General features: G+C 32.2%; 1 protein-coding gene across 3 annotated transcripts in view; it reads left to right on the top strand.

Annotated features, from left to right (window-relative positions):
- The first annotated feature begins 595 nt into the window (after positions 1-595).
- LOC143047789 (mitochondrial glutamate carrier 1-like) overlaps positions 596-23908 on the top strand; it is a 29549-nt gene continuing 6236 nt past the window's right edge. The window contains exons 1-9 of one of the 3 annotated variants that reach the window (XM_076221046.1): positions 596-725; positions 12013-12081; positions 12656-12793; positions 13462-13517; positions 14086-14176; positions 15314-15432; positions 17020-17195; positions 17980-17994; positions 23041-23134. In XM_076221046.1, the coding sequence (XP_076077161.1) occupies positions 12053-12081; positions 12656-12793; positions 13462-13517; positions 14086-14176; positions 15314-15432; positions 17020-17195; positions 17980-17994; positions 23041-23134 (718 nt within the window). In that variant the 5' untranslated portion in view covers positions 596-725; positions 12013-12052. Of the gene's footprint in view, positions 857-1623; positions 1642-12012; positions 12082-12655; positions 12794-13461; positions 13518-14085; positions 14177-15313; positions 15433-17019; positions 17196-17979; positions 17995-23040; positions 23135-23908 lie in introns of those variants that run through there. The other 2 variants (XM_076221047.1, XM_076221048.1) reach the window with 2 other exon arrangements.

The following is a 23908-nucleotide window of genomic DNA, read 5'->3' as shown; positions in this document are numbered from 1 at the left end:
TGTATTACTGACCATATACATGCTTATTTTGAAAAAGTACAGCTTTCTGTTTTGGCTGTGATAAAAAAATGTATATATTGATTGTAAGGTGACCAAGATTATTTGCATTTCTAGATTATTCGCGGCAGTTATATTTTTAATTTGCGTTTTCAATGCCTCGGAGAAAGTTACATTAGTGAGGAAAATTCTCAGGGAAAATTCTACAAAAAAACGGAATCAATTTTAATCCAATCAGCGACTTTCTTTACTAGACGAAATATCAGTATAGAATTTCCATTCTACATGCTTTTTTTGTGTCTTGTTTCATTAAAACTACAAGAATCAAGATATTTATATAAATGTTATTGAAGAGGAGATTTTTAAATGCACTTTTACTGAAAAAAAACTATATCTTGAAAATAAGTGTTTACTTTTCTTTAAAATTATCAAAACATATTTCAATTCATGTATATTTTACCTATTTACTGTAACATATACATGGTGATTGTACATCGCAGGTAACAATCGACTTCACCGACTTTGACAGAAAGGCTAAAAAATTCCGGAATAGTTTCATTTTGTAGTCCTATCTGGGTTTATTTTAGTTTGACGAACTGGTACCAAATACATCATTATCTTTTTGGACCCAGGAGAAGGACACAATATTTTTGCAATAACAAGAGAATACCATTGTCTAGATATCGATACTTATAACTTAGCGTGCTTTTCTTATACAGTAGATAGAGGTATAACGCTGAGCCTTTCTTTATATCTTCTGCTGACCGAAATTTTTAGTTAAAAGACATTTTGCAGGTTGCTGTTGATGACCTCTGTCTGACTTGGGCCTTTTATTCATTGAGCTAACTATTACTATTAGGTATGATTTTTTCTCATTGTTGAAGTCTGAACAGTGACCTATCATTGATGTCTTGGTCATTTTGATTCATTTGATCGCTGGAGTCTGGTGGATAGTTGTCAGACTTGTCTCACTAATACACATTATCTCTAATCCCGGCTAACCGGCCGCTTGAACTTTTGACTTATACAACAATCACTTTTCCATTGTGACGTCAGATATTTTGTTTTATGACGTCAAAATTTTACAGGAACCTGTGTGATATCCAGTAATGGCGGACAAATAGCCATAAGTGTATATGAGGTGGCATTACCTGTAAATGGGGACGAAGTCTGTATTAATTATTTTTTTGTACATTTTTGTAACTTAAATCATGTAAATATTTGTTAAAAAAAAAGAAACGGAAATATTGTAACGTTTCCAATTTTGGTTCTATTGTTAGGGATTTTAGTTGTGACGTTATTTAAGTTATGACGTCATATGCAATGTAAACAAAGAAACGCTATCATTAGGTAACATTTTTTCATATCAAGTCTTGTTGTATACAATACATTGTACATTATTTGAATAGAGTATGTAAACAAAAATTTGAAAATTTTACTTTCTGATGTAAATGTACATGTATGTATGTTGCATTGATGCTTAGTTAACCAGACAATTATTTTCCGTTGATTTTGCACTACCTTCAAAGGTACCAATCATTTCACCAAGCTGTTCACACGTGTTACCCAGTTTGTGCTATCCAAATATCCTGTGGAGAACACTGATTCACACTCTTAACACTGGTAGCTGGTATTGTTGAGTTGGTAAGGTTTAGTCCAAGATTACTCTGACGTCCAATGGCTGTTTTGCCAGACAAGCTGGGGCTGTGGGAATTTTTGAACCTTTTTTTTTGGTTTTATTAACTTGTCTGTGTTAAGTGGTAAGAGCTGATGTTAGAAGGTCAGTCAATGACGGGCAAACTGTCACTTTATGTAAGATGAGGTTCCAATTGAATCCCAAAATATCATCAAGGGATGTTTCACCAGATGTTGCCTTTGCAAATTGTGTCACTTCTTTTCTAATTTCGTCTTGTAAGACATGAATTGCAGCCCTCTTTGCAGTTTTATATAAAAAAGAAGATGTGGTATGATTGCCAATGAGACAACTATCCACAAAAGACCAAAATGACACAGACTTTACTCTGTTTCCATAGATCTCTGAAACCTTTACAGGGACTAAACTTAACGCTCGCCCAGTCACCCAAGGCGACCAGATTTTCGGCTAGGCGAATATATTTAATCATCCTGATTGCCCAGTTGGCGACTGTAAAAAAAAATGAAGTAAATCCCATTTTTACCCTTTCCCTCGCGACTGTTCCCAAAAGGAAACCTGATTGTCTTATCAAAGCGATAGTAATAGAGAAAATTTCCGAAAAACCATTAGGTTCTTTCTAATAACCAAAACCCAGTCGGACAGCTATATGTTTTCAATCCGGAGTCACGATATGGCATATACATGTACCTCCTTCTTTCCGCATGTTTTCATAATTGTGCTAAATTTTCTACGATTATTTCATTTTTAATAGTGTTTTCTTCTAAACTGTTCAATAAGCATCGCAATAGGGATGTTTTCTTATTGTCTTGGAGTCATTACAAGCCTGTGTTAGACGGTAACTTGTCCCTGAATCGCTATTTACAAAAATATTTAATGGAAAAACGAAACGCAAAATCTCGTAAATAAATATTCCAATATCTAGTTTGATATCCAAACTTCATTAAAAACTTATTGAAAAATATATTTTGATCAACACTGCCCTGAATTTCAAGCTGGAACACTGTTAGTAACGTATATATAAAGTAATTTTCAGTTTTATTTTCTTTTAGTCTTTTAGTATAAAGATTAGTGGGCTCCCAAAATTTCAAGTGAGCCCCTGAAAAAATATCTTAGGGGCCCAGCTGGCCCCTAGAGTAAAACAGATAAGTTTAGTCCCTGCTTTACTATATTTCCCTTTTCCAATATTTGAAACTGCTTGACAATTTTTGTGTTGTTGACAGTAACACTCTATCAAACAAAATGATTATAAATAAAAACAAATTAAGAAATGTACATATACCCGTAAGCAAGCTTTTCTTGTTGTTAAACATGTTAACATTACAACTGTACAGACTGAGATGCCAGCCAATATTTTGTTAATTGAACAGCATGTTAAAAGTAAATTTAACCAGCTTCAAAAGTAATGTTGCATGTACAGCCTCTTATTTTATTTGAATTGACTTTAAAATCTCTGCATGACACAATTGTAAATTGTAAATGTACATGATACATAGCAAATTTGCATACAATGGCATCTACATGGTTTATAAAATGATATAAAAATCAATTAATTTACACCCCTCCCCCCCCAAAAAAAACAACAAAAAACAAACCTTTTCAAAACATATTTGATGGATTATCATATATTTAAAAACATGTACTTTCAAAGGAATAAAGTAATAAAACAAATATACTTTGTATTTTTGAAGGAAGAGATCTGACCTCTGTTGGTTTACATGTTAGTACAGTGATTTTCTTCTGGGTGGGGGTGGATTTCACAGTCTTCCTCCTCTTAGAAAAACTGGAATGAAATGGTGTGGCTGGTATTTTTTGGCTAATAAAGCCCCCTGCTTTCTGTCTCCCCTAATTGTTCAGCTTTTTTGTTTGCCGTTGTTATTAGACAGGTGCAGTTGTTGCATACATAAACATCTTTAGACCAGTACATGTAGTTAAAGTAATAAAACTTATAATACACGTAGTCATGATGATTTGGATTGTAAGTCCTCTAATCTTGTTTCAAAATTGAGTGTACTTTGTGTGGTTTGATATACAATGTATGTAGGCGAAACAAAGAGCAGATTAAACACCCCAATGAATGGACATAGGTCAAGTGTGAATGACATTCAAAACCAAGAAATTGTTAACCAACATTTCAACCAAATTGACCATTCAGGAAATTCAATTAAAGTTTGCATTTTAGAAAAAATTTATTACCACACCAACATGACCAATAATCCAACATTAAGTACACCGTTTCGCAGACAAAGAGAAGAATACTGGATCAGTGAATTAGTTACTGCAACACCTTATGGATGTAACGATAAAATAGATACTGTAGGTAACCTGAGTAGCCCTATCTGTAGTTCAGTGAATGTGATGGATTCATTCAATAGGTCTCTTCGTCGGCTGAGGAGTCATGGACATCGTAGCTTTAATCCACCTAATATGCATGATGTTTCTATAGATGGCCTTGCCGAACATATTAATAAACCTCTTGGAATTCATCTCTAAACTGTTCTCACATCCGCTTTCTAGACTGAACTCTCTATTGAAAGCGTGTGAAGAATGCCACACTACAGATAGTCGATCTACGAAGTATAAAATAGTTGCCATGGTGGTGGATATTGCTAACCATAGATTATTCAGACCCATTTTTGAACATTCAGAGGAACTGCAAAAACGTTCATTCTTCAATTTGAAGTTCACAAACAAGGGTATTGATGCTATAAATATAAGTAATATTCTTCACCATAAAAGAGTGAAAAGCAACATTCCTTCTTACTTAAGGATCAATCTTCTATAGTATCCTATTCCTACACCAACCCTGTTGCATCTAAAAAAAATTAATCACAAAAAAGGGTTGCAGAATCTAAATATTGATGACCTCAAAGCTAAACCACCTGATTGTGCCTGTTCACATTCCCATTTCGTGTATAATCCTGCTGGCCATGTAATTTCTGGAGACCTAATCATAGTCAATAACTACAAGTTGAGACAACTTTTGTCCAAGGGTCCAAAATACAGAGAGCCACAGCCAATCAATTGGAAGCAGAACTTCAGACTACTAATGGAAACTGTTGAGGGTTATGCAAAAGACTGGTCAAAAAGAGAAAAGGTTGAGGTTGACACTCTTTCGGAGTGGGTAAAATCAGTGAGGTCATTGATTCAGATAAGAGTAAGTAAGCTTGAAGGGTCAATGAGCACCAAAGCTCCTTCCATCTTTAAAGACCCTCATGTCATAGAGGATTTGTCTTGCCTCCATGAAAAATATGTTGTCGTTCCAGCTAACAAAGCCTCAAACAATATTGTTTTTGTTTACAAGAAACACTACATGTACATTGACTGCCTGATTAAGGAACTGGGGATAAATAACACACTTGGAAATCCTACATATACACTTAGTACGCTTACGAACCATGAGATCAGGGAAAACCACAAATGGGCCATTTCAAAAAAAATGAAGCTTTTTACTTTTTGTGGTATATTTTTATATTAGTTAAGTTTAGAATTATAACACAGGTGTTATAAAATGCAGGATAGTCAGGGCTAGCTTGCTGCAAAGTGTCATGAAGATATCTCAAACCACTGCAGAGAAATGTTTTAAAAACAGGTCATTTTTGTCAGGAGTGTGACGCTTTTAGCGTGACATTTAAAAAAATAGAAATTTTCAAAGTAGTATTGAAAAAAGTGGATCGTTTTTATACGCCCAGGACGGGACGTATTATGGTATACCGTTGTCCGTCCGTCCGTCTGTCCGTCCGTCCGTCCGTCCGTCCGTCTGTCCGTCCGTCGTCCACACTTCGGACAATAACTCAAAAACACCTTCATCAATTTCCATGAAACTTAAGTGAATTGTTTATATCTATTGACGTAAGCTCCCTTTCGTTTTTTTTTTAGTTTCAGATTTTAAGTTTTTGATTTATGGGGCTTTATTCATAAAAAAAGGGGGAATTTTCAACACTTCGGACAATAACTCAAAAAGGCTTTCACCAATGTCCATGAAACTTTGGTGAATTGTTTATATCTATTGACGTAAGCTCCCTTTCGTTTTTTTTTAATTTCAGATTTTAAGTTTTGGATTTATGGGGCTTTATTCATAAAAAAGGGGGGATTTTCAACACTTCGGACAATTACTCAAAAAGGCTTTCACCAATGTCCATGAAACTTTGGTGAATTGTTTATATCTATTGATGTAAGCTCCCTTTCAATTTTTATAAATTTCAGATTTTAAGTTTTGGATTTATGGGGCTTTATTCATAAAAAAAGGGTGATTTTTATTAACACTTAGGACAATAACCCAAAAAGGCTTTCACCAATGTCCATGAAACTTTGGTGAATTGTTTATATCTATTGATGTAAGCTCCCTTTCAATTTTTATAAATTTCAGATTTTAAGTTTTGGATTTATGGGGCTTTATTCATAAAAAAAAGGGTGATTTTTAACACTTCGGACAATAACTCAAAAAGGCTTTCACCAATGTCCATGAAACTTTGGTGAATTGTTTATATCTATTAATGTAAGCTCCCTTTCAATTTTTATAAATTTCAGATTTTACATTTCCGTGTTATGAATTTTTATGCTTAAAAAAGGGGGGATTTTTCCAATTTTGGGACTATAACTAACACTTTCACAAAATTTTATGTATGGATGAAAAATTAAGAAAACAAACTTAGTTAAATTTGAGGTAGCCTTAATAGTGCCAATTTTTTTGTGCATTTTTATTTATTATTTGTATTTGACAGGGCTCACACTATTTCTAGTTGATCATATAAATTCATTTAAAGCATAAAAGACAAGTTAAAAGAGCAACGGGCGTATCATGCGCCTAAGCGCAGCCCTTTATTATGCTATACTGAAATATTTCTGGTAGTTGCTACATTATTAGTCTTAAATATTTTGGTAATTTTGTCCAATAAAATTTTAAGATAAGTAAACACTGACCTTTAATGTGAAGGTATGTACAAAAAATAAAGTCTTTAAAAAAATGACACTTTTAAAACTAAAGCTTCCTTGTAACCATGTTTTTAAGTCCAATAATGCCAGTATGGGAAATAAGTTTGTATTGGTATATTAGCACTATAGTTAAGGGTATGTTGGTGCTCTAAATCACATATTTTATTGTTTTAATGGACACCAAAGAGAGGCACCCAAAAATGTCAGGAGTGTGACAACTGTCTTTAAACATCTACCAAAGAATACATAGGACTTAAATATGTTCTTCTTCTTTATTTTTCAGTAGTGGCTATTCCAAAGAGAAGAAAAAATTTTATTACAACTGTGATATGTTTATATCATAGATGTGGGAGTGCATTATATATGTCAGGAGTGTGACGCTTTTTTTAAGGCATTTTCTGTCAATTCATAATTTCACAAGGACAAGTTCAACAAGTTTCTTTGTGTTAGAAATGTTAAAACAAAGTTATATTCCTATCATTTACCTCTTAAATGTGTTATTTATCATGATTGTTTTGACACAATAAGTTTTAATTAGTCATTTTTTTATTTTGTGTGCACAGTAATGCAAATTTATCAAAGGAAATAAGTGTGTACAACTATAAAATCATATAGGAAAGTGAGGAAATGAATTTTGTACAAAATAGAACAATCATTTTGATTTAAAATGGTATATTTAAAGATGTTTCAAGGATTAACCATTCAGATGTAATTCGTCACACTCCTAACATGAATTTAACAATTTAAGAAAAATATGAAAATTAGCTTTATTTTTAGGACAGATAGTTGAAAGACAGCTAGTAATTTAGAAACTTTTGGTAAATCTTCCATTCCTTAAAACATCCACTAGACTTGCTGACATAAGCCAGGCAAAATTATCTGGAAGAAATGATTCAAAAAAAGAGACTTGGAAAGAGAAAACCTGCAAATATTGGCTGAATCTGAAATTAAAAATTAAAAAGTTATCAGAGGAAGTTGGACAATCTTAAACAAAATAAAAAACTACAAAACCATGCTAACAAAAAAAGGCTTAAAGAAAGAAGAACTTTGAATTCCAAATTTGATAAACAATATAAAGAAAAACAAAGGCAGTAACAGAGAAACAGTAGAAAAAAAGGAAGAAAGATAAAAAAGAAGTTGGGTTGAATAAGGACTTAGAATCGAACAAAAACAGCTAAAAAATTCAAATGAGAACAGATCTGTAACTGTGTCAGATTCCAGATCTACAGTGAGAAAACCTGCACAACAAACAAGAAAACAACTGTCACAAAACCCAAATGCTTGGACGAGTTCTTTGAAACACATCATAAAAAATGCTGCACCAAGAAGAAAGGGCCTTCTAGAAGGGATCATTTATAAGCATTTTTGTTTTGTGGCAATTGTTTTCTTGTTTGTTGTGCAGGTTTTCTCACTGTAGATCTGGAATCTGACACAGTCACAGATCTGTTCTCATTTTAATTTTTGAACTGTTTTTGTTAGATTCTAAGTCCTTATTCAACCCAACTTCTTTTTTATCTTTCTTCCTTTTTTTCTACGGTTTCTCTGCCACTGCCTTTGTTTTTCTTTATATTGTTTATAAAATTTGGAATTTGAAGTTCTTCTTTCTTTAAGCTTTTTTTTGTTAGCTTGGTTTTATAGGTTTTTATTTTAAGATGGTCCAACTTCCGCTGATCAATTTTTAATTTCAGATTCAGCCAGTATTTGCGGGTTCTCTCATTCGAAGTCTCTTTCTTTGAATCATTTCTTCTAGAAAATTTTGCCCTGCTTATTTCAGCAAATCTAGTAGATGTTTTGAAGAATGCAAGGTTTACCAAAAGTTTCTAAATTTTACTAGCTGTCTTTCAATTATCTGTCCTAAAAATAAAGCTAATTTTCATATTTTTCTTAAATTGTTAAATTCATGTCAGGAGTGTGACGAATTACATCTGAATGGTTAATCCTTGAAACATCTTTAAATATACCATTTTAAATCAAAATAATTGTTCTATTTTGTACAAAATTCATTTCCTCACTTTCCTATATGATATTATAGTTGTACACACTTATTTCCTTTGATAAATTTGCATTACTCAGTGCACAAAAAATAGAAAAATGACTAATTAAAACTGATTGTGCCAAAACAATCATGATAAATAACACATTTAAGAGGTAAATGATATGAATATTACTTGGTTTTAACATTTCTTACACAAAAACTTGTGGAACTTGTTCTTGTGAAATTATGAATTGACAGAAAATGCCTTAAAAAAGCGTCACACTCCTGACATATATAATGCACTCCCACATCTATGATATAAACATATCACAGTGGTAATGATTTTTTTTCTTCTCTTTGGAATAGCCACTTCTGAAAAATAAAAAAAATAAAACATTTAAGTCCTTTGTATTCTTTGGTAGATGTTTAAAGACAGTTGTCACACTCCTGACATTTTGGGGTGCCTCTCTTTGTTTTTTTTTTAAATGGTCCTAAAAAGAAAGTCCTGTTCTATGGGTAAAGATATCAGAAATTGAAATCAATGATATAGCAATGTGTTTAGTGATTTTTTGTGAAAGTTTAAAGCATTTTTCAATATTTATAAAATATGTCAGGAGTGTGACAAAATACTGAAAATAGAAGGCTTTTTCTACATACAATTACATTAAAACGGTACAATGAAATGACATTTTGTTTTTTGCAAATGATCACAAAATCTCAGGGCTTTCAAAGTTTACTATTGTAACTGAAATATATTAAGATTCTTTTTATTGGCAAAAACTTCAATCACTAGTTACTATTATTTTTTTCAAATTAAGCTATTCAATTTGATTGTTATTATATGATTTAGCAGAAAAGATGGAAATTTTGGTTTTAAAATTTTCCTTTTTATATTGACTTTCATTTGGAAAAGGTCTAAGCAATGTTTTCTTGACTGTTTTATTACCAAACTTGTTTTTAAGTAGTATGGTTTCTGTCAAATATTTTTGAGATGTATGCTATTAAAATTTAAGATTATTCAATGTGTCTGTATTGTTCGGCCTGAAACTTTGGAATTATAAAATTTAAAGTATTGGTAATAGGGCAAGACAAAAAGAAATAAAAAATATTAAGTTTGAAATTGGACCCCCCATGTCACACTTTTGCTTCATTTTTTTTAAAATGGCCCAAATGGGTTCTAATCTCCTTTGGTGTTAATCCAAAGGATGAAGACCAGGATCTTCCATCCTTATATTGGATTCCTAAGCTTCACAAGAATTCTTATAAGGAAAGGTATATGGCAGGTTCTTCCAAGTGTTCCACTAAACCCCTTTCTAAAGTTCTTGCTGCCATACTCACTGCAGTCAAAGAAGGACTTCAGAAATATTCGAAACAGCATATTCAAGAAGTGGTATTAATCAGATGTGGATACTGAAAAATTCAAAAGAGTTATTGGTGAATTTAAAATCTCAATCATTAAAACATTGTACATGTACCAACATTAAAACCTTTGATTTTTGAACTCTTAATACCACTATTCCACATACTAAACTTAAAGCTCGACTGAAAGAACTCGTCAGCTTATATTTCTTTAACAAAAAGAGCACTAGATGTTTTAAATATCTAGTTTTGGGCTGGAATTTCGGCTTACTTTGTGAAAAATCATACAGAGTCAAGGAAAAAATATACCGACGAAATATCACTGCCATGCTGGACTTGTTAATTGACAACATATTTGTTGAATTTGGAGGTTTGGTCTTCCAACAGACTATTGGAATCCCAATGGGTACCAATTGCGCTCCTCTACTTGCAGTTTTTTTTTTATTCCTATGAAGCAGAATTTATCCTAGGGCTTGTACAGAAAGGAGAAAAGAAATTAGCCCAGTCTTTTAATTTCACCTTTCGGTATACATGTATTGATGATGTACTGTCTCTTAATAATAATAGATTCAGTGATCACTTACATTTAATATATCCAAGTGAACTTAAATCTAAAGATACTACCGACACAGATAAATCTGCTTCATATTTATACCCCTGCTTTAAAAAAGGGGGGGTATACTGTTTTACCTCTGTCTGTCAGTCAGTCAGTCCGTCCCATGAAACTTTCGTCACATTTTTCTCAGGAACTACACATCCACCCTTTCTGTAATTTGGTATCAACATTTATATATGTCAGCCATACCGTGTGATGCGTTTTCAGATTCATCACTTGACAACTTCCTGTTAACCGAACACTTGTCTGATTTTACACATGATAGCCAAGTTGAAAATTTTCGTCACATTTTTCTCAGGAACTACAATTCAAGAATTTCTGAAATTTGGTTTCAGGATTTATATAAGTCAGCTATACCGTGTGATGCGTTTTCAGATTCATCACTCGACAACTTCCTGTTTACCGAACACTTGCATATTTTTACACTATTAATATTATCCACTTGCGGCGGGGGTATCATCAGTGAGCAGTAGCTCGCAGTTTCACTTGTTAGACCTTTTTCCACAGGCACTTGTCTCAGAAAAAAAAATTCCTATATACCTTAATATAACACAAGGTACTTAACTAAATTTTTTGAAAAATGTCACCCAGTCCTGAATTCTGTTATTTTTCCATTTCTCGGTTTTCAGACCTACTTAAACTTATTATGCCGTAAATCTAAATTGATTTATCTACACAATGGTATATGACACGACAACCATTGTTGTGGGGATCATTAGTAACAGGCCTCAGAAGTCGGTCAACGTGATTTTTTTTTTGCATACCGCTCCAGACTTTTTTTTTTATATGGGACGAGCTCTGACGTCCCACTGCCACAATTTGTCTGGCAAAACAGCTGTAGGACGTCAGAGTAATCTCAGACCAGTAAGGTTGTGAGGTTGTTGCATTCTTATATTTTTGGCACGTGTTGAGTCAAACCCTTCATCTGATAACTCTGTTGCCCTTGGATCTTCATCTCCCTCTCTTAAGCTGTAGGGGAGAAATGACTTAAATTCTCAAGTGTGGTTACCAAGGCAGGAGACAGAAATTTGTTATTTTGCTAGACAAGTCTAGGTGTAGAGGTTGTAATGAGAGTTTTTAATAGCCATTGATGTATTATGGAATTTCTGTGGGCTACAATGTATCAGAAAGGTGTATCATCAAACTAACTTAAGGTAAAAAAAAAAAAAAAGTAAACTGTCATGAACACCATGTCAGAACACTTGGTACATTAGTGAAGATGTTTTGGTAATTTTGTGTGTACAGTTGAAATGTAAGAGTTAACCTTTAGCATTACATGTATTATATATTATGTAATATCATTCAAGTACATGTACAATGTACCATTTTTGTCCTATGTGACTTTTGTTTAACACTTGACCTAATCATTTACATTTTTTGTATGTCAGGAGTTTACATAAATTTATATTTTTATATTATTTACGTCAAGGTTATGTTTTGAATGTACAATAAATATATGAATGGTTATGTGTTTTTCAGTCTGCTGTTTCCTTAGAATAGGGTACAGCATTATTGTATCATGACAACAAGGCCAGCAGGTAATGAATTGTAAGTATTTACTCAGAATTATCTTAACCAGTAGTTTCTTTCCAGCTTTGGCCAGATCAAATTTGTGCAAAATGGCATGAGTAGGAGGTTAAGGTAGTGCCAAACACTTAGAGTAAAATGAATTTGTCTCATATTAATAATTTTCATAAAATTTGGGCAAAATATTAACTTTGACTCTTTGACAAAAATATAAAAATTTTACAAAAACATTTATTTGAACTTTTTATGTACGGTTTGGACAAGGTTGGAGTATTCTCATTTGTGTGCTTAAAATTTTGATATTTTAATTGGATGTTAAAAAAATGTACATGCAGACAGAAAGGGACTCTTACTGAAACCACTGACTTTTTTCTTGATTCTTGTTAAAACATCTTGGATCGACCTTGTAAAATTTGTGTTAAAAATAAGAAAAGTTGTATGCTGATCCAGCAAGTTTTGAGAAAAAAATTTCATGCAGACAACAAATATAAGTTTTAAAATTATTTTCATTTTGTAAAATTGCTTGTTTATTAGAGAGGTACATGTTAATTGTATTCTCTGTTCTACATGTAATTACAAATTATTTGTTTTTCAGTAATTTAGGTGTAAAGTTTGGTAATGCTGCTGTGGCTGGTATTACTGGTGTTACAATAAACTTTCCAGTAGATCTGTGTAAAACTAGACTTCAGAATGCAGAAACAGGGCCAAATGGGGAGAAAATTTACAAAAGCTTGTAAGTATTTTAAACAAAACTTGTTACCTCAGATGTCATCCTGGCTTTAGGGAACCGTTCAGGATTTTAAGATGGGGCAGAATTTTGAAATAAATGCATATAATCAAGTAATAGCATACATGTAAAGACTAAAATGAGTATAAAATGCATTTTTCATCATGTACTACTTACTTCTTAACTTTGATAATTAGACTCAATAAGTACTGGTACATTTTAACATTTGCATACATCATCCAATAGGCTTTCTCTACATAGACTTTGCTATAACAATTTTGATAGTGAATATTCATCCATCACGATCACAAATTTTATAATTCAAACATAGTATATGGGAGGAAATCAATCCAAATACTCTTCATGCATTGAGTTGTTTTCAACAATTGCCTCGTGAGAAATACAGGCTCCTTTGCACCTCTATTTTTATCATTGAAGACCATAATAAAGGTTTAAAAGTAAAGCTCATCAATAAAACTTCTATACCTTCTGAACGATGTGTATTACAGTTGGTTTATTTTTGCCTTATTTACAATCGTATATTCAATCCCTATTCTTGCTGTCAAACTCAAGATAACTGCTTTTAATTTTCTTGTGTTAAAATGTTTCATTATCTCCACATCTCACTATGTATGTATGGTATAATTATTTATTTTATATATCTGTATATATAGGTTGGATTGTGCGAAAAAGACTTATAAAGCAGAAGGTTTCTTTGGCATGTACAGGGGTAAGTAATTTATGAAGGGACCTTAAATTTTGTTAATGCTATGAGCATGATAATTTTCATGTCTTTTCTGCGGAAATTCAATCATCAACATAGTTGTTATCATTCATGATCAGGATATATGGTTAAAAAGTTCTTTTTAAAGTCATCCTTACTTTTCCCTTCATAGTTTGCTCATCTGGGGCATGATGATGAACCTTGCCACTTTATGCCATCTGCATTTTCTATTGTCTGTAGAAACTTTTTTAAAAGTCATCTCCTTCCAAGTTACAAAACCAAATCATATCAATCCTCAATAGATTATTCCTTGATAGAATATACTGATAATAGTATTTGAATTAAGTTGAAGTCCAATCAACTTTTCCAGTTTTATGACATCTATATATGCAATAACAAGTGGAAATAACTGAACTTTCCCTATAAGACTTAAAATCTTTGGTGAGTGGACAATGTTATATAAAGATAATTCATTTGTGTTTATTCATGCTTTAATCCACAAAATATCATTTGGTGCAGTTTTGGTTGTATTTGACAGTACATAGAGTTGTATTTAACAATTCTTATATTTTAGGATGGGCAGTGAATACACTTCTAATTACTCCAGAGAAATGCATAAAGTTGGGTTTAAATGACCTGTTCTGCCATCATTTTGGAGGTAAAGAGTAAGTTTTCATTATTTTTATTACAACTATGACAACTATCTCATTCAAAGACTAGATTATGGATGCCAGCTGAAGGACGCCTCCGGTGCGGTAATTTCTCGCTACATTGAAGACCTTTTGGTGACCTTCTGCTGTTGTTTTTTTCTATGGTCGGGTTGTTGTCTCTTTGGCATATTCCCCATTCCCATTCTCAATTTTAAAGAGATATATAATAACTGACCTTGTTTAAATGCATGAATGACTTTGATGGGAAAAAAGTATTATCACAGTGACATGTTTTATTCTATCATTTTATTGAAAAATCTCAAAAAAATGATTTTATCAATATTATATTTTGTCAAGTAAATCATTAACAAAACAATGTGCTTGTTTAAGCATCTATTTAATCATTTAATTCTCTATCTGTATATCAGTATAGGCATTGTTTATTTTACACAGAGGTAAATGCAAAAAAGTAGAGAATCCTTTTTCTTGACATAAGATGAAACTAGCATTATTATCAAGTACCCATGGTACATCTGAAATGGTAGGAGGCCAGCTTTCTTTGCATAATGAGGATAATTTTGTCAGATATTTTTATGCCCCACCTACGATAGTAGAGGGGCATTATGTTTTCTGGTCTGTGTGTCCGTTTGTTCGTCTGTCTGTCCTTTCGTCCGTCTGTCCTTCCTTCTGTTCGTCCCGCTTTAGGTTAAAGATTTTGGTCAAGGTAGTTTTTGATGAAGTTGAAGTCTAATCAACTTGAAACTCAGTACACATGTGCCCTATGATATGATCTTTCTAATTTTAATGCCAAATTAGTGTTTTGACCCCAATTTCAGGGTTCACTGAACATAGAAAATGATAGTGCAAATTTCAGGTTTAAGTTTTTGGTCAAGGTAGTTTTTGATGAAGTTGAAGTCCAATCAACTTGAAACTTAGTATACATGTGCCCTGTGATATGATCTTTCTAATTTAAATACCAAATTAGAGTTTTTACCCCAATTTCACAGTCCACTTATAAACACAGAAAATGATAGTGCGAGTGGGGCATCTGTGTACTATGGACACATTCTTGTTACTTGTAAAATCCATCATTAAAGGGAAAAAATAAGCTGCCTTTCCTATATTTAATAAACATTTTATTTGTATTTTTAGTGGAACTTTACAATGGTATGGTCGTTTGAGTGCTGGTGGACTGGCTGGTGCCTGTCAGATTATAGTAACTACACCCATGGAATTGTTAAAGATACAACTTCAAGATGCTGGCAGGAGTGGTAACTAATTTTGTGCATTTTTGCAATATTTACTTCAAAGTTATGAAAATGTTTAGTTTTAAGAATATTTCTTTCATATCTCTGCTCCAAAGGAGGGAGATATACTGGTTTACTTCTGTCCCTCTGTCTGTTTGTTTCTTTATCTTTTTGTCTGCAACACATTTCTGTCAAATCTTTCTGTGCCACTACAAACTAGGTACAGATTCATATCATAGGAAGTTTTATATTAACATTGAATATTTTCCTAGTTCAGTTGTTTTTGTGAAAGTTGTGGTCCTAAGAAAAAGGGAATTGTGTTTTGAAAATGTCTGTTCTCAACATATTTTTATTCTGTAATGAATGGATCATGGTTGATCAGCTTTAAGTATTTAATATAAACCTTTGATTCATTTATTTTAGTGGTCATCAATTTCATGATTTGAGGAAATATTACATTTTTGTGAATACATGATTGAGCGTTTTTGAAAAAGTCTTCCTACATGCATTCATAAAGAAAAAAGTTGTTAATTGTTTAACCTTTAAGTTCATAGTTCACCATTTACCACGAAATCCATGACAATTAGTATCATAAAAATAATAATGAATCTGCAGTAGTCATATCATAAGAAGTTGAATTGTAGCCCTTGTTTATATAAAATTGCTTGAAAAATATCACTTTTCCACTTTTCCTCACTAATGCCTGAATCAGTTGATAAGATTAAGTATAAAATCATACTATTAGAAGTTGCTGATTTTTAAGGGTGAGTTTCATTCCGGTTGATCAAATTTTATTTTGCCAAAATTGTTGGTCTTGGAATTTCAAATATTTGTTTTTCAATAAACTAATACATTTCATTCTTTAGGGGATTGGAAGGTGTGAAGTTGTTAAAAAAATGAATTATTTAGCCAAATATTCTGTACTTATTATGGGAGGATAAAAGTCATACTCTGGGCTCCTATTTTGAACTGAAAAATCACAAAACGGCTCTCACTAGAATAAGACTGTGTCCCATATTAGATCTAGAGTAACCTCATTCAATGTTCCTGCTGAGTAAGGGACATTGCATTGTTTGTTTTTATTACTGTTTTAGATGACGTATTTGAGCTATCCCTGTAGCAGTATATATAAAGTAGATACAAATATTAACATGAAATTGTACAGTATCTCCAAACTTTAAGGTATAGTACTGAAAAGGCCTCCAATGTTTTTAAAAAGAAAAGATAAGCTATAAAGTTGCAATGTAATGTTATGTGAATGCTTGTTTTCCATGTGAACAAAATTATTTTTTGAAATTAAAAAAAAGATTACATATACAGACAATAACCTCCCACTTCAAAATGTGTACACTTATTGGTATAAGCTGTTTTATTCCAAAATAATTTTACCTAAATTTGACTTTATCACATTTTTTTTTAAAATACACAAGAGGGTCAATTAAATGTTAGATAATTTAAGTTAACATTGTTGTGCAAAGGAAAATTTGAAATATGATTCATGGCCTGATTTCACCTTTTGCTTTTTACACTGCTTGATTAGAAGTTAAATAAAACAATAACCATCTCTAGTGCAGAGACATACATCTTTATATTTATGTTTTATTTTTTTAGGTGTTACATTAAATGCGGATGGTACAGTAGCTAAGAAGACTGCATTGGGAATTAGTAAACAGTTATATGCTGAGCGTGGATTCTTGGGACTGTATAAAGGATTTAGACCGACCTTTTTGAGAGATGTTATATTTTCAACTGTTTACTTCCCTTTAGTTTCTTATTTAAATGATTGGGTAAGACACATTTTTTTGTATCTTTAAAAAAATCAGTTCCCATCAGTACACACTTAGCAAAGTGAAATGGGTTATAGTGAACAAAAATTTAAATCACCTTGTCCATAGCTGATATTTTAAAGCTGACTGACTATTGGAATCACTATTTAATATTTAGACAAATCACACTCATTATCAGTGTTAAAGTTGAATACTTAATTGATATTGCAAGAACTTATTATTAGACTATAATATGATTTATCATCTTCAGGTATCTGTTAAATATCATTACTGTTGTAAAGAATAAATTTTTATCAGGAAATGGGTCAAGGAATAATGTTTTATTTTAATACATTGACATCTTCAAACAAAATATAAAATTAAAATATGCCTGAAACAAATGAACATGAAACATAAAAATAAGGAGGTGTGGTATGATCGACAATGAGACAATTATCCACCAAAGTTCAAATGAAGTGGATTGTAAGCAATTGTAGGCAACCTTACAAATGTATGTAAAAAGTTATTGTAATTGTAATTTAAAACGATGTGTATACAGTTCAAACTTAAAAGAAAATGTGCATTAGCTATTGATTAAAAAGAAACATTAGAGGATGATATTAGGTTGAAGACAAAAATAGATTTAGAAATACTTAATCAGATTTGAAGAAACAGTTCTCTATTGTATAGAATTAGAATAAGAGCTTTTGTTTTCATTTTAATCAGTTGCTAAAATAAATTGAATTACTGATTTCACTTTTGTAAATATGTTGAAACTTTAAACATCTGTATTTTTTTTCTTCAGATAATCAAGATGTTAGTAAGTATACCTAGGCCTGCTAAATTTATGTGTTTTTTTTTAGTAACGTATATAGATTAAAAGGACAAAATCTTATTTTAAAGTTTACAGTGTTAAAAAAAGGTGTTCTGTGAAAAATTGCATCTTTTCTAATACAAGGGCAGAAAAACAGATTTGATCAAAATTTGGATTATTAACTTTTGTTTGAAGTTATTTTTAAAGTATGAAATATAAAAGTTGATATGACAAGGCACAATAAAAAGTTTTTTCAAGCATTAAAAATGCTGAAATTGGAATACTTAATTGAAGAAATGTAGCATATGACGTTGGCAAATGTTAACCACAATATTTCTCTGTTTATCCATGATACCATAGTTTAACTTCAATAACCGAATTTGACTGCAATTTCTTTTTCCTGTTTATTTATTGATATGAAATGTTTCTGTTCATTGTTTGAAAAATTCTATAAACTTTAAAGCAGTTTATTTTTGTACCAGATTAAGATTTTCATAATTTCTGACATTGAGTCCACTGAGCAGATCTTTATTGTTAAAATGCAACAAAAAAAGTAGATACTATATGATCAATATTATCAAATATCAAAGTGGCAAAAACAAATCCAAATTTAATGTAGTCAATTTGTGATTTTAGTGGTGTGAATAGAATTTAAGAATCACTTTTTTAGCTCACCTGGCCCGAAGGGCCAAGTGAGCTTTTCCCATCACTTTGCGTCCGGCGTCCGTCGTCGTTAACTTTTACAAAAATCTTCTCCTCTGAAACTACTGGGCCAAATTTAACCAAACTTGACCAAAATCATCATTGGAGTATCTAGTTTAAAAAATGTGTGGCGTGACCCGGCCAACCAACCAAGATGGCCGCCACGGCTAAAAATGTAGATTTTGGCTCATATCTCTGAAACCAAAGCATTTAGAGCAAATCTGACAGGGTAAAATTGTTCATCAGGTCAAGATCTATCTGCCCTGAAATTTTCAGATAAATCGGACAACCCGTTGTTGGGTTGCTGCCCCAAAATTGGTCATTTTAAGGAAATTTCACCGTTTTTGGTTATTATCTTGAATATAATTATAGATAGAGATAAACTGTAATAGCAATAATGTTCAGCAAAGTAAGATCTACAAAAAAGTCAACATGACCAAAATGGTCAGTTGACCCCTTTAGGAGTTATTGCCCTTTATAGTCAATTTTTAACCATTTTTAGCTCACCTGGCCCGAAGGGCCAAGTGAGCTTTTCCCATCACTTTGCGTCCGTCAGCGTCCGTCGTTAACTTTTACAAAAATCTTCTCCTCTGAAACTACTGGGCCAAATTAAACCAAACCTGGCCACAATTATTATTGGGGTATCTAGTTTAAAAATGTGTACGGTGACCCGGCCAACCAACCAAGATGGCCACCATGGCTAAAAATAGAACATGGGGTAAAATGCAGTTTTTGGCTTATAACTCAAAAACCAAAGCATTTAGAGCAAATCTGACATGGGGGTAGAATTGTTCATCAGGTCAAGATCTATCTGCCCTGAAATTTTCAGATGAATCGGATATTTCGTTGTTGGGTTGCTGCCCCTTAAATGGTAATTTTAAGGAAATTTTGCTGTTTTTGGTTATTATCTTGAATATTATTATAGATAGAGATAAACTGTAAACAGCAATAATGTTCAGCAAAGTAAGATCTACAAATAAGTCAACATGACCAAAATGGTCAGTTGACCACTTTAGGAGTTATTGCCCTTTATAGTAAATTTTTAACCATTTTTCGTAAATCTTAGTAATCTTTTAGAAAAATCTTCTCCTCTGAAACTACTGGGCCAAATTTAACCAAACTTAGCCATAATAATTATTGGGGTATCTAGTTAAAATAATGTGTCCGGTAACTCGGCCAACAAACCAAGATGGCCGCCATGGCTAAAAATAGAACATGGGGGTAAAATGCAGTTTTTGGCTTATAACTCAAAAACCAAAGCATTAAGAGCAAATCTGACAGGAAGTAAAATTGTTGATCAGGTCACGATTTATCTGCCCTGGAATTTTCAGATGAATCGGACAATCGGTTGTTAGGTTGCTGCCCCTGAATTGGTAATTTTGAGGAAATTTTGCTGTTTTTTTGTTATTATCTTGAATATTATTATAGATAGAGATAAACTGTAAACAGCAATAATGTACAGCAAAGTAAGAACTAAAAATAAGTCAGCATGACCAAAATAGTCAATTGACTCCCTAAGGAGTTATTGCCCTTCATTTTTTAAAATTTGAAGATTTTCAATAACATTTTCCACAGAAAGTACTGTTATAGATAGAGATAATTGTAAGCAGCAAGAATGTTTAGTAAAGTAACATCTACAAACACATCACCATCACCAAAACACAATTTTGTCATGAATCCATCTGTGTCCATTGTTTAATATTCACATAGACCAAGATGAGCGACACAGGCTCTTTAGAGCCTCTAGTTTTTATTATAGAGTTGCTGTGTTTTAACATTTCACAATCTGTACTAAGCTTATTCCTAAATCACTATAAAACGGGTTCTTGATTTGATAAGGAGCGAGGAAAAAGGGTTCTTGAGCGAGAAATGATGAAGATGTTTAATATCAAATTTTGATCAGAGTTTCTGTGAATGATACAATGTACTAAAGCTTAGTCTGTTAATGATATAACAACATCATGTATAATTAAGGTATGTGTGAGCACATATGCATCATGTTATTTCAGCCTTATCCTTTATAAATAAAAGCTCTGTCTTTTTCATTAATTGAATTAATTCTAAATGCTCTAAATTCTAAACTATCATTCTCATAACAGGTAACATAGCACCTTTTTTTTACTTTAATTAGAGAAGCTAGCAACCTTTTACTTGACTATAAGCAACAAAATGTGAAAACTTTCTGCACAAAGATTGAATGAATACAAGTTTTAAATCTTTGGGAACATTATCTAAAGGAAATCTGTTTGTTTACACCTTTCCTTCTTTCAGTAGAATTCACTTATATTATTTTTTAAACTGCACATTATTATTACTAACCTAAAATTACACTAAAACATAGCCAATTTAATTTTTGTCGGTCGAGCCTGCAACTTTTGTTGCAGAAAGCTCAACATAGGGATAGTGATCCGGCGGCAGCGGCGTTAGCTAACTTCTTAAAAGGTTTATATTTTAGAAGGTGAAAGACCTGGATGCTTCATACTTTGTATATAGATGCCTCATGTTACGAAGTTTCCGTCAGTCACATGTCCAATGTCCTTGACCTCATTTTCATGGTTCAGTGACCACTTGAAAAAAAAGATCAGAATATTTGTAATGTTGAATTCTCTCATATTATAAGTAATAGGATAACTATATTTGGTATGTGCGTACCTTGCAAGGTCCTCATGCCCGTCAGACAGTTTTCACTTGACCTCGACCTCATTTCATGGATCAGTGAACAAGGTTAAGTTTTGGTGGTCAAGTCCATATCTCAGATACTATAAGCAATAGGGCTAGTATATTTGGTGTATGGAAGGACTGGAAGGTGTACATGTCCAACTGGCAGGTGTCATCTGACCTTGACCTCATTTTCATGGTTCAGTGGTTATAGTTAAGTTTTTGTGTTTTGGTCTGTTTTTCTCATACTTTATGCAATAGGTCTACTATATTTGTTGTATGGAATGATTGTAAGGTGTACATGTCTAGCGGGCAGATGTCATCTGACCTTGACCTCATTTTCATGGTTCAGTGGTCAAAGTTAAGTTTTTAAGTTTTGGTCTTTTTATCTAATATTATATGCCAAAAGTCAACTATATTTGGTGTATAGGAATATATTATGATCTATATGTCAGTCCCGCAGGTTTTATTTGACCATGACCTCAATTGCACGGTTCATTGCACAGTGTTAAGTTTTTGTGTTTTGGTCTATTTTTCTTTAAATAGAAGTAATAGGTCAACTATATTTGTTGTATGGAAGCTTTGTTAGCTGTACATGTCTGCCTGGCATGGTTCATCTGACCTTGACCTCATTTTCATGGTTCATTGGTCTTTGTTTAGCTATCTTGGTTAATGTTAAGTTTATGTGACAGTTGTAATAAAGCTTTATACAACATAATATCAATGATTAGTAAAGAAGGGGAGACATTTCAGTGTGTGCACTCTTGTTAAACTCTAGGTGAAATAATGATTTAACCACAAAATACTACACATAGAAATAAAGAATTAGTTACAATAACTCCTCCAAAAAAGGTTGAACTTACATTCTCTAGAGAGTAAGCAGCTCTTTTACATGAGAGTTTATTTTTAACCTAGAAACGATCATTGTTACAAATTTTTTAAATGGTTATGTTATGTTTTATTTTCAATTTTATTTGATATATAATTAATACCTTACACTTTTTTCAAAACATATTTATTCAGTGTAACCTGTGTAATCCAACACACTTAGGGGCCAGAAAAAATGTCGGATTAAGCAGGGTGTCGGAATATTCAGGTTTTTTCTGCTAGGATAGGCATATTTTTGGGACCATAAAAATGTGTCGGTTAAAGCAGGATGTTGGAATACTCAGGAGTCATATTAAGCAGGTTACACTGTATATGCTATATTTTTTCTATATTGCTTACTCTTATAAAATGCTGTCAAAATTGCAGTACATGTATTTACTTGCACCTTAACGGAAATACCTTTGTAATATATAGGAATGATTGTATTAATTTAGATAATTCCTGCAAATAGAACTGGATAGTTATAATTACAGTTTAATAACATTAACCCCATCTCCAATTTTGCATTTAAAAAAAAATCTCTGTAAATTTTAAACAAATTTTGCTTAGAATTAAGGTATTTAAAAAAATGTATTATTTTTTTAATCCAAATTTGTGGTTCACCTTTATTCCTTGGAAATCTATTAAATTAATGAATGCCCTTCAAATAATCCAAAGTATAATAAAACAGTAGAGATCTCTAACTAAAAGACAAGACCAATAGTAGCCAGGTTTTGATTTGTACATAATCTGTCCTTAATGTGACATGTCTAAATCCTGTTATATATGTAGAAGTATATTCTAGAGTTATAATATTTCTTACAGGGACACAAAGAAAATGAAAAAAAGATATATGTTAGTTTTTCCTCAGCATTTATATCTGGGGCTGTTGCTTCCCTCTCAGTTAACCCCTTTGATGGTAAGTTTTTAGTTTTAATACAGTAGTAGTTTCTTGTGTACAATATGGCATTCATTATCACTGAACTAGTATGTATATTTGTTTAGGGCCAGCTGAAGGAAGCCTCTGGGTGTGGGAATTTCTTGCTGAATTGAAGACTTGTTGGTGACCTTCTGCTGTTGTCTGCTCTATGATCGGGTTGCTGTCTCTTTGACACATTCCCCATTTCCATTCTCAATTTTATTCTTGTAGATATTGTTAACTAAAAAGTAAACTTATTATGTGGTTAAAATACTTGATACTTTATGAAACTTGTATTATCAAGGAACATTTGTTTACATTTCTGTCAATGGAATATTTTCTGTACAAGAAAGAAGAATGATATCAATGTGATATTTGATTGTCAAAAGCAATCTTAACAACACCATGTCAAAAACTGATGAAAAAGACAAACAACATTACACAAATGAGACAACAGGTCATATAGTTTATGTCATTTCTGACACTTCAAAAGTAGAAAGGTGTTTTTTTTCTTGTTGGGCAATTTTGGCGGACTTGCATGAAAGATAGCACGGTTACCCATACTTTAGATTTATTCCTTAAAAGATTACTTACCCCTTATATATATCGTATTAGGTCACTAGCACACTATGTACTGTTAATTTAGAAATTATTGCAATGTTTTTATTATTGTGGAAATACGACAGGGTTATAATCGCAATAATTTAAACTCTTATTTTGATATTTTTTATATGAATTAAACATGATTTTTCTCAATATTGCAAAAAATCAAAT

This window comes from Mytilus galloprovincialis, chromosome 10, assembly GCF_965363235.1.
Source record: "Mytilus galloprovincialis chromosome 10, xbMytGall1.hap1.1, whole genome shotgun sequence".
Taxonomy (NCBI): Eukaryota; Metazoa; Mollusca; class Bivalvia; order Mytilida; family Mytilidae; genus Mytilus; species Mytilus galloprovincialis.
This window is presented reverse-complemented; position numbering and strand designations above follow the sequence as displayed.